General features: G+C 46.7%; 1 protein-coding gene across 5 annotated transcripts in view; it reads right to left on the bottom strand.

Annotated features, from left to right (window-relative positions):
- Positions 1 to 209: 209 nt before the first annotated feature.
- RAI2 (retinoic acid induced 2) overlaps positions 210 to 11,546 on the bottom strand; it is a 64,166-nt gene continuing 52,829 nt past the window's right edge. The window contains exons 2-3 of one of the 5 annotated variants that reach the window (XM_005876608.2): positions 2,039 to 2,197; positions 210 to 1,822 (exon numbers count right to left, since the gene is read on the bottom strand). In XM_005876608.2, coding sequence (XP_005876670.1) covers positions 584 to 1,822; positions 2,039 to 2,173 — 1,374 coding nt within the window. In that variant the 5' untranslated portion in view covers positions 2,174 to 2,197 and the 3' untranslated portion in view covers positions 210 to 583. Of the gene's footprint in view, positions 2,198 to 2,777; positions 2,798 to 10,721; positions 10,791 to 11,546 lie in introns of those variants that run through there. The other 4 variants (XM_005876609.2, XM_005876606.2, XM_005876607.2 and 1 more) reach the window with 4 other exon arrangements.

Genomic DNA, 11,546 nt, shown 5'->3' with positions numbered 1-11,546 from the left:
AGGGGGAAGTGACTTGTTCAAGGTCATACATATTCCTAATCCTCTTTGTCTGGAGGCATAGGCCAATAGAATTCTTCTTTGCCCAACATGCCTGAAGAGCTTAGGTCTCTAAACACAGAGAACTTGTAGTGCTTTACAAGCAACAGCTTGGGCCAAACAATGTCAGTTAAGGAATGCAAAATTTAAAAATGATAGAATGCTGTAACCAATTAGTGCAAACAAACATTTATTGTGAAATATTCAGCCTACCCTTTATTAGGTATTACATCATCAAAGCACTTTGTGGCAATGAAAATAGCTTTTTTACCCTTCTGATTCACCCAATATTCCATTAAAGCTGCAAAAAATGTGCAATTTGCTTGAAAAATAGGTTGCTCTTATTTACTCATTTGTGAAAAGTCAAAAATAAAAAAAAGAAAATGATGCTAGCTTACAGGGCCTCTAGAGCCAATTTGCCTTCCTGCTTCCGAATTACCCCCCAAAATAATTAACAAAGATAATTTGTTTTAAATGCCTTTTTATAAAACCAATGCACCTTTCTCCATATTATAATCATAAAATTAAAAAAACACACGCACATTATTTACTTTCTTGGAAAAAAGGTGGCCAGCCGTTGTTTTTTGATCGGGAGCATGTGTATTTCCTGGGAATTCATTTTCTTGAATTTTATGCTCCGGCTTTTGACAGGTTTCCTAAGGGGCTCTGTGTTTCCCATGGACTCTTCTCCTTGACTGTTGATGTCGTAGCCCTGAAATACAGAATCTTCTCTTTTGAAGGAGAAGTTTTTGGTGGACACGCCCGAGAGACCTTTGATCTTGCCACAGAAGATAGTAGGCATGGCATCTTCCACCGAGACAATCACCTTGGCCGCCTGGGAGTTGCTCACCATCTCAATGTTATTTTCAGCCTTGACCTCGCTGCTGGGCTGGCTGGGCTGGCTGAACGGCTGGGTGGTGTCACTGCTGCCCAGGTGGCTATCCATCATGGCTGAGGCTTCGTGGGGTGTGGCAGGGGCAAAGGGCATCTCCATGCCTCTGTGCAGTTTCTCCTGCACCTTGTGACATGAGCTGTCCACTGACCTGCTGCTATTATACAGAGTCTCAGGGGGAGGCTCAGACTTCCGGTGGGCTGTCAGAGACAGGTCTAGGGCTGCATCCTCCTGGCAGATTGGGGGACTGACTGCGCCAGCCTTGAGCCAGGGCACTGACTTCATGGAGAGATCCAGGGCCTCATTCTCACTCCCCATCTTGATGACTGTGTGGCGGTTGAGCTGGAAATACTCCTTGGGCTGGAGGATGTCAAAGGGCTTCAGTTCCTCCTTCTCCAGAGGGGTCTGAGTGCCTTTAAAGGGGTGTAGGCCAAAGGAAGATGGCGGCTTGGATAAACTGGGGCTGAACTTGGACTCAGAACTCTGAGGCACTGGGATGGGGATGGGAATGGGGATGGGTACAGGCAAGGGGACAATCACAGGGTAGGGCACCAAGAGGGTGGCTGGAGGGACCAGGGGGGACAAGGGGGAGTTAAAGGGCTGGGGGGGCACAGGGGCATATCCAGGAGGAGGCTGACAGGGTGGGGAGCCAAGAGTGCTCTGTGAGGGAAACAAATTCTGGAGCACAGCTTCAAATGGCAATGTGGGCTCCTGTGGCTGGCTGGGGATGCGCAAGTCCAGGAGCTGGGGCTGGGCCTCGGGGTCCTCGGCTGCCTGGAAGAGGTTGTTGTGGATGGCACTGGAGGAGCATGGGGCCTCCTGTGGCAGGACCAGAGGGGAGTTGAGGTGCTGAAAGACATGCTGCTCCAGCACCACAGGCAGCTGCACAGGGCCCTGTGTGGTCATAACATAGGTGGCATTGCCATTAGGGTTGAGCTCAGGTGCAGAGCTTCCCTCCACCTGCATGTGAATGGGCATCACCACCGGGGTCTCCCCAAGGCACAGGGGCTGCAACACAGTGGCCGCCACTTTTAGAGCCATGCCGCTCTGGGACTCAGCTGGGGGGTTCAGAATGGATGGGGCCGGCACCGTCACCAGCGCCTTCTTTACCAGGTCTGTGGAGTTGATGTTCCAGGCCTCTGTGGTGATCAGCTGGGCCATACCATTCTCCAGTCTGTTATTGGCCAAGGCAGGAGAGGAGTTGGTCATGTCCATGGAGAGGTTCTGTGACTGCAGATCATCCATCACTCACCTTTGATGCCACTCAACCTGCAACATAGAACACACAATATGAATTTTCCTTCAGAGACAATTTATAATTGCCCTAAGAGCTATCTTCACATCTTTTAAAAGTTTCCATGTCTTAGTTAACCATGGAGTACACTCATCTCTCTATGTATACATACATGTTATAGGCATTTCCTAATATATACGAACACACTCATGTGATCAGCTGTGTGTGAAGAGCCCCAATTTAACAGAGGATTTTGACATAAACAGAGATGATGTAATGACTAAATTGCTAAGTGGGGTTAAACAGAGTATTTTAACCATCATACTCAGCCTTCAACAGACACAAAGAGTCATTCCACTTTGCTATATCAGACAGTTAAGATATGCAGATATGTGACTTGTTCAAATTCAAATAGGCAATAGAGTCTGTCCTTTCAGAAAAAACCCCCACCACATTAGAATATTCTATGAAAATGGAAGAGGGCCATCCCAAAACTGTAATTGAAATTTTTTTAAAAAAATTAAAAACAAAACTCTGTAGTAATAATTATTCCAAAAGAGGCTTGATAAGGGGAAGAGCAGTGCACTTAGAGAAGAGTCATTACAGTTGTCTCACCATCTCCCTCCTACCAGTGACATCCCCTTTCTTCATAATTTTCCACCAGTGAAGATGCAAAACTTGCATGAATGCTCATAGGATCCAACGTCACTTTCGCCGCCATCTGTTTGATCTGTGACCTCTCCTAACGTCTAGCTGTCAAAAGGAGGGGATATTGATGATTCTAGGGCTGGAGAAATGAATCACTTGTTGGAAACAAGCATGCTCAGAGGTGAGATACACTCTCTTAATGTCCATTGCACTGGCCATTGGAGAGGCCAAAGAACCCAGCACAGGTGCTTCCTGGAGGAAGCAGGGCTGTAGCTGCCAATATGACTCTCCATGGAAACGCCTCCATATTTAGCCTGGTTACCATGGAGAAGGCAGGCACCATGTATAACTCCAGGATCTGTGCAGCCCTGGAGTCTGGTTGGGATCAATAATAATTCAATAATCCTCAGTCTCACTCTGCATCTCTGATTCTAGACCTCACCTCTCTGAACTGTATAGACGTTAGTCCTGTGATCATCTAGTCTTTCCTTGCTCACCACCAAGTTACCAGCACAACCTCAAAAACAAGTAAGAGAGGTGGCCCAGCACATCATGGGATTAGAAATAAACAAACAAGACATTGCTACAGGAAGCATCTTTAACAAATGAACAACTCTGTGATGTTTCTAGATCATTCAAATGTGTCAAATGCAGAGAACAAGGAGTTTCTGTGAAGCATGAGGAGGGGAAGGCAAGAGGAAGGATGCTATGCAAAGCATCACTTTGTGGAGGAAGACTGGTGGATGATGCCCTTGGCAGGGTGCACTGTGGTGCCTCTGAGGAAGCGTCCAGAGCCTGACTCTTTAGGGGCAAAGTGCCCTCTGGAAACCACAAGGTGACCCAGCATGCAGGCCAATAGTGCACTTGGGGCAGAGTAGGGAGGCAGCCTGTCCCCAGGAAGATGAGGGACCTTGCCCAAGCTGCAGGGCCTGTTTTTCCTGAGAGGAATTCTCCCTGATTCAGTCCAGAAAGCACCATATTTCCAATACACCATCCATTCATTGCTGCATGCAGGCATTCATTCATTCAACTAACCAATTAATTTGTTGAATGCTTACTGCATACTAATACTTTCTGGGGGCTAGAAATGCTGTCATGGGCCAGACAGACAAGGTTCCTGCCTTCAAGTAGATTACAGTCTAGTGTGGACACATGCCTTTGATTAGACAGAGATTTGCTAGCATTAGAAGGCATCAAAATTATGCCAGAAGAGGCAGCAACATCAGCAGAACAAAGCTTTGTGGGCTACTCGCTAGCAGCCCTGCGAAGGCCCTGAGAACCTAAGATCTCCTCCAGTAGGGTCTGCCCCATCCCTCTTACTGGCCATAACTCTCAGGAAGTGGTGAGAAAAGGCTGAAGAGAAGCTGGGTGGGGTTGGCAAGGACAAGGACAGCAGTCAGAGAAGGCACCCATGACCACCCATCTGAGGTAGCTTCTGATGACCTGCAAGGGAAGTCACTGAGAGAAGTCATATTCTGTGTTTCCTGTGGGCTTAGGATTAATCAAGCAGTGAAACTGTTTTTGTCATAATGGGCTGTACCTATCCACCCTTCCAAATGTGGTGGCCTCCCTCCCTCTCTGCCTCCCTTAACACTCCCCCCACCAAGGGAGAGACAGCAACTTCTCAATGTCTCCTTCCCCTGCTCCTGGCACACACATTCAGCTTAGGTGCCAGCTCTCATTTCTTCCTACAAAAGCCCTGGTACTGGGCCTGCAACTTCCCTGGAACCTTCCTGCTCAGAGTGTGAGGAGGATTAGAATTCAGGGTCAATTCCAGGCTCCTTTTCCCTGTGGAAGCTGTGAGGGCCACAAACACCCCTCCATGCATTTTGTTTCTTGGCAGAGAGGCCCCTATAGTTCCTCATTCAACACCAAGTGCAGTTCCCTGCAGAGGTGTGTGCGAGAGAGTGCTTGAGAATAACATTTATTCAAAGTAGTGGCCAGGTTCCTTTCAGAAAGTCATTGAACTATTTGCTCATCTCTTTTTTCTACCAGGGACCTCCTCAGTCCCTTTTGTCGGGGAAGGAGCTGAAGGATCCCCAGAGTTCCTATCCCTGGGCAGTGAGTGCAGCCCAAAGAGGCTATGGTTGTGTTAGGGGATGGCTAGGAGGCCTCTATTTTCTCAGCCTGCTTCTAGTTACCCATCTACCACACCCTGCCTTCCTGAGACAGATGTCATGTGGGTGGGAGGGTAAGTCAGTATCCATGAGTTCCAGGGAGGCCATCAGACCCCCTTGCCAGGGCCTCAAGTCTCTGTGAACAGGACTGAGGCCAGATGGATTGCAGGACAGGGCACAATGCAGTGGGGGTGAGCAGTGTGCACCTTAGGGACAAAGGGACAAAATCTCACTTCCGCCTCCTTCCGCATGATAGCTTTGGACCTGTCTGATGATTCAGCCAATGTAAGCCCTGAGAGCACCCTAGCCCTTTCTCTAGAAAGCCACCCCCTGCTGATATTGCCTTTCCTCCAGCAGTGAGTCCCAGCTCTCCACCAGGTACCAGGTACCTCTTTCTCCCTGCTCCTCCTGCCCTGTCATTCATCCTGCTAGCAGGCACCTTAACTAGGGGACAGCAGATGGGGGGCCTGAGTGCACCCAGTATGGGCAGAGCATGCCCTGAGAATAACAACCAGCTCTGGGATGCAGGTTCAAAGGGGAAGTCTCTCTCCCTCAGATAAGCCATGAAGTAAGATAATAACTAGAGAGAATGAGAAGGCCTGTCCTCCATGCTGATCAGGATGGGGTGTGGGGTGCGCAGAGAAGTTAGTCAAATCAAGGAGTGTTTCAAGAGCCACCAACTAGTGCTCAAGCAGAAGGGGGCAGTGATTTCTTCAGAGGCTACTGGGGACATTTTATTTGGAGTTTTAAAACATTGTTGGCAAATGGATTTAAATGAAGTCACCCACCCATTCTCCTGTGCCCATTACCACTAGAAGTGTGGGGCAGGTTGGTTAACAAGGCAACATGGCAGTGAGAAGTGGGCAATCTGGATCTGCAGGTTTCAGGAGACTCTTACCCTCTTGGCCCTTGGCTGGGGAGGGAGGGCTGGGGACTAGGGGTTGGGTGTAGCCCAGTGTAAGCCATGTGCCTCCTGGATGGAGACGCTGGGGAAAAGCCTCAGGGCCCAGGGTAGATGGGGAGTTGGGATGGGACTGTCTGGGGCAGCAGTTGGTCTCAGAGACCTAAACCCCTCATCTTACTATTACAAAGAACTAAGTGTGCCAGGGGTGGATTATCCCAGGATCTTCCCCTCAGTCTGGAGCCCTCTTTGGCCTTTGCCATTACCCAGAAAACTCCTGCTCACCTATTAGACTTTGGGGTCTTATCCTCTGAGACATCCCCCAACTCACTGAGCTCCCACAGAACCCCGGCTTATCCTTGTCTAGTCCTGACCTTCTCTTCATACTGGGATTGCCTATTTACTCGTGTCTTCAGGAGGAAAGAACTGTCTCACCACCTCATCTTTATATCTGTACCTGTGAATAGCAGGTGCTCAGAATGAAGGAGAGCATGAATGAATATCTATACCCTTCTGAGCTTGGTCTTCTCATGCCCAGGCTCTTGCTATAGGCCCACAATTTATAGAATCATGGCAGTTTAAGACTGGAAGGAGCATTAAAGCTTACATTTCTATCCTCTTCCTGACTCTTTTTATAGATGAGGAAACTGCAGCCCTGAAAGGCTAACTAAAACTCCCCTGAGGCCAATGAAAACGGATGTCACCACACTCATTGTGGAAAGAGCAGAGGGCCAGGCCCCACAGGAATCATGGAGGGTAACATGGCAGCCACCTACCTTCACCAGCCAGTAGAAGCCTCCAAGGAGACAGTGGATGCAAAAGCACTTTGTGGACAGAAAGAAGTCCGACAGGGGTGAGTGTTTATGAATTCATCCTGGGTTCCTGTGTTTCTCTGACATACCCAGAAAAAGAACCAAGCAAAGCCACATGTGTGCTGCTTTCCTTATAAGGATTTATAGTCTGAAGAAGATGACCTGAGGCCTAACTTCAGTCAGTGACCCACCCTGCTTTTGTGCCCCACCACACATTTCCACCAGCCATGCCTACCTCTCGGGCCTGCTGCTTTCAGAGCATTGCACAAAGCACTCATTTCACTCTATGGGCTTCCATATAAGTGGACATTTTTATATGAGGATTCATTTATGGCTTAATTTAAAAAGTGAAAACACTTGACCACTCAGATAAATTAACTATTGTCCAGGTCCTAGAGTCCATCTATTTTCTCACTGTGGGCATTTGACACTTTCTAACTCTCTCACACACACACACACACACACACACACACACACACACACACTCTCATACACACACACAAACAACCTAATACTCTCATTCTTAATGCCTTCAGCCACATCCTAAATGATCTCACGGGCCCCCTGAAATGCCTGCACAAACTCAAACTGAAGGAACTTCAGGATTTGACTGTGAACCCCCACTGATCCACGGTAGGGTCCCTGAGACTATCTCAGGCAAAACCTGTTTCTGAGGTGGAAATTGGGACAATGGCACTGGGGCATGTTGAGAATCTCTCTCAAAGATCGTGTTCCTGAGAGGGGACTGATTTTATTTGGTGATTTGAATGCATCTGCACCACAGAAGCAGCTATCAAGATGACCACAAGCCCCCAGTCCACAGCAGAAAGCCCTCCTGCACAAATGTTTTAGGAATGAGTACTTGGTATGGTGGGCAGGGGTTAGTTACCTCATAGCAACTCAAGGCAGAGGCAATTGCCTTTTTGGGGGACCTGTGAGGACCCTAGGACTAGAGGAGTGAGGTCTCTGGAAAGGTGAACTCAGCCTCAAGGGAAGCCATCTTACTGATAAGGGCTATCATGGACAGATTCCACCCCCAGAAACCAGCCGACCCAGTGTGAGCTTCAAAGTTTCCTCCTCTGGCCTCTATCCCAATATAGGAATTCTGGAAAGGCCTGGGACCCTGGCCCTGCTCCTGGTGATGCTCCCTTCAACCCCAATGGCCTGTCGATATGGCCTGCTTTCCTCTTCCACTAAAATAAGCCTCATGTAATATATGTATATATTCTGATAATTCTCTGAAGATAAGTGTGTTCCAACTGTAGAATCTCGACAGCTTTGCTTTGTGGAGCCTGTAGGCAGTTATCAGTCATTTCAGGTCAAAATTGGGTCATCTCTATCCTTGTGGCTCAAAGTGGGGTCCTTGGAGCAGCAGCAGCATCTCCTGAGAGCTTGGCCCCGCTCAAACATCCTGAATTAGAATCAGCATACCAGCAAGCACTGGTGATTTGTGTGCACATTAATATCTGACAAGTTCTGGCTTAGCATTGGTTCTCAGACGTGGCTGCACTTAGAATCACCTGGGAACTTTAAAAAATACTGATACCTGGGTTCCACCACCAAGACTGATTTAATTGGTCTGGGGTACAGCTGGGGCATTGGAGTTTTTTAGGACATTGGGGATTTTAAAAATTCCCTGGGTGATTCTAATATGTAGTCAAGACGGGAACCCTTCATCCAAAGGCCAGAGAATAAGGCAGCTGGTCAGCCAACCTTCTTCTTTGTGGCTGACCTTGCTTCATGCTTCACAGAAAACACAAAAGCCATCCATCTCAAGCTCCCTCAAGTTCCCCACAGGCTCACAGTGTCTCCCCATGTCTCCCAGCCCCAAGAGATGATGAGATGACTTTCCTGGGACTCTCTGCTAAGAATCCTACCCTCTTCCAACAACACCCTATTCTGAGTCTATTTTCTACTTTCTATCTTGTATATCAGCTATATTCTCAATGACTGACCCAATTCTATATAAAAATTACCAGCCACTTACTAGTAGTTAAATAAACAAAACATAAGTTTCATCCTTTAATACAACATGGATATGGTTTCACCATTCAGGACCTGATATGCACTAAATATCTAATAGGTAATTCCAACTGGGTTAAAAATGCTTTAGCTCTCCCAATAAGGTGTAATAATTGTCAATTACTTGCCCTAGTGATTACATTTTCTGAACTTTAAACATCAGCACAGGGCCTTTCTACTGAAGTTGTGAACATAATTACCACATGAATGTCTTCCCAATTTGTTTACAATACAAAGAATACACTAAATAGTCACCCACTTTATGGCCAATTGTCTTTTACACCCAGAGATCTACACAGCTTTCCAAAAGGAATATGACTACCCAGGTTAGCTTTGAAAATGAGCTCCCAAACATGTTAATTTATTAAAACAGTGGTGGCCATGCGGTTTATGACTGAGTGTCACCTTCATGAAGATGAATAAATAGTGGCTGTGGGGAAGTTCTGTCAGAGAGAATAGAGTGCAAATCTTTGCTTTTATGTAATACTGGTGAAAAAATGAAAGAGGTGGGTAAGTCAGACAGAGGAAGTCGTGGGCATCATGAACTGGCCAATGAACACCAAGGCTTTCCCAGAGAGTGGGGTAAGATAATCCGGGGGTTTCCATAAAACTTAGTTACGTTCATTTTATGACTTTATCCTTTTTATTCCAATTTTCTATTTTATGACATATGTAATAAATACAGGAAGACATATAATTTAATAATATGTTGAAGGGATGTGCGATTCTTTTTTTCTGATAGGAGTGCAAAAGTGAAAAAGTTGCAACTCAGTCAGAGAGATGATGCTCTCAAGACCCAGTGAGAGTTCCAGGGTCCCCCTGCCTGAAAAAGTCTTGGGGTCATTGGTCCAGTTTACTCCTCCTATTTTTCAGAGCAGGAAGCTAAGGTTTGGAGGTTACATGAGGTTCAGAGATTGTAGAGTTCACAGCCTAAGGGGTCCCTTCCTAAATCTCTATCTTTACCAGCACTGAACACCAAAGAATGTGAGATGGTCTGATTCAATTGTCAAAATGTCAAACAGATTGTTCGATGCTTCTTTGTCTCTGTATCTATTTCTGTTCATCAGTTTCTGATGTTCATTATATTCCATAAATGAGTGAGAACATGTGATATTTATTTTTCTCTGACTGTCTTATTTCGCTTAGCATAATGCTCTCCAGTTCCATCCATTCTATTTCAAATGGTAAGAATATAAGGATATCAATGGACACAGACACTGGGGGAAGGGGGAGGGCATGGGTTGGGGGGTAGGGGAGGCCAGGGGGAATGGGGGAAAAATGAGACATATGTACTACTATTTGTAATACTTTAAACAACAAAAATAATGTCAAACAGAGTTTTATGGGTGAGGTTATTGATGAAAAAAAAAAGATGAAATAAATCCTTGAGTCTGTGATACCTAATAGACAAGAGATTGAAATAGAAGAGATGAAATTCAAGATACATACTAGTATACACACAAGCTTTTTATGACTGTGGGAAAGACATTTTATGTCCTGGGACTCAGTTTCTTCTTCTGTAACATGGGATACTGCCCTACTCTCATGGTGGGGTGGAAAGTTAACTCAGGCCTCCCAAGAGTAGTGTCTACTGAGGAGTCAAGCCTAGCCTTCTAGGAATTGCTGTGGACCATGAAGGATGGGTAAGTTAAGTGTGGGCATTCTGGGAGAATTGAGAGAAGAAGGAAAGTACACAGGCGGGTGGGGGAAAGGGCAAAACTGGGGTGGGTCTGGCTGGGCCACTCCCATGACCACTAAGAAGATCCCTCCCCCACCCTTGGAACTTTGAAGGCTAGGCCACAGGGGTATGAGGGGAGCAGCTTGTAGGGAGGGACCAGGAATGCTGAAGACTGAGACATTGGAGAACTAAGATGGGTTCTTCTCAGAGTTCTGGTCTGTCTTTAAACAAGGTCAGTGGAGGGAAGGCTGAAAGAAAAGGAGAAGATAAGAAGACCTCTTCAGCTTCAGTCAGAGCAAGGTCTGTCTCTCTTGGGACTAACCTTTCCATCGCAGGGCAGTCTCTGTGGGTTAAAGACATCCTACTATATGCCAAACGTACCTACTATGTGGTCTCTGCTGGGTCTCAGGTTAGGGCTGGGCCTCAGCAAGTAAATAGGTTTGTGCAAATCTGGTTGAAAAGAGAGATAATAAAGCTGGACAAATCAGAAGAATACAGGGAAATTTTCACAACTAGAACCAACAGCTCACAGGCCTGGTTTTCTGTTGGTGGCCTTGACTGGATTCCACCAGAGCACAAGAGGGATATAGGAGACTGCCCTGCCTCTTTTCTCACCCAGGTGGAGAGTGTGAGCTATCTTTGCATTTCTAATCTCACTTCATATTCCTGATGACCTCCAGCCTGCTCACAAAGAACCTATGGCAACCCTGGGGCCTTGCAGGCCTGGGTGTAGGACTAGAATAGGGAACCAGGTTCACATCCATTCATTTATTTATCCTTTCAAAAATTATCTGAGTACCTACTGTGTGCCAAGCAGGCATTTCCTATTCCTCCACCCTGGCGCTGTTTTCTTCATAGGCTCATTGCCCTCTCTCAGCTCAATTCCCAAATTGGTATTCTGCCAGGGTTATTTGCTCCTAACAGGGCTCCTTCAAGGCCCATTTTTCTTGCAGAGGTAAAGGAACAGTCTTTAAAGAAGAATGTTAGCCCCTAGGCAGCAGCGGAAAAATACTTTGGTGCAGGGACCTCTCTAAGATAGAGGAGAAATGCTTATTCTCCAGAGAGGGCTGCCTCTGAAACTAAAGGAAAAGAAGTGCCCTTCTAAAGTCCTGGTGAACCTCAGTGGAAGGTGAGAGGTGCATCTCAGAATCACAGGAGAAAAACCATGAAGAACTGCTGTGTGGTAGGGCACACTCACTTGGATAG

This window comes from Myotis brandtii, unplaced genomic scaffold (genome assembly GCF_000412655.1).
Source record: "Myotis brandtii unplaced genomic scaffold, ASM41265v1 scaffold490, whole genome shotgun sequence".
Classification (NCBI taxonomy): domain Eukaryota; kingdom Metazoa; phylum Chordata; class Mammalia; order Chiroptera; family Vespertilionidae; genus Myotis; species Myotis brandtii.
This window is presented reverse-complemented; position numbering and strand designations above follow the sequence as displayed.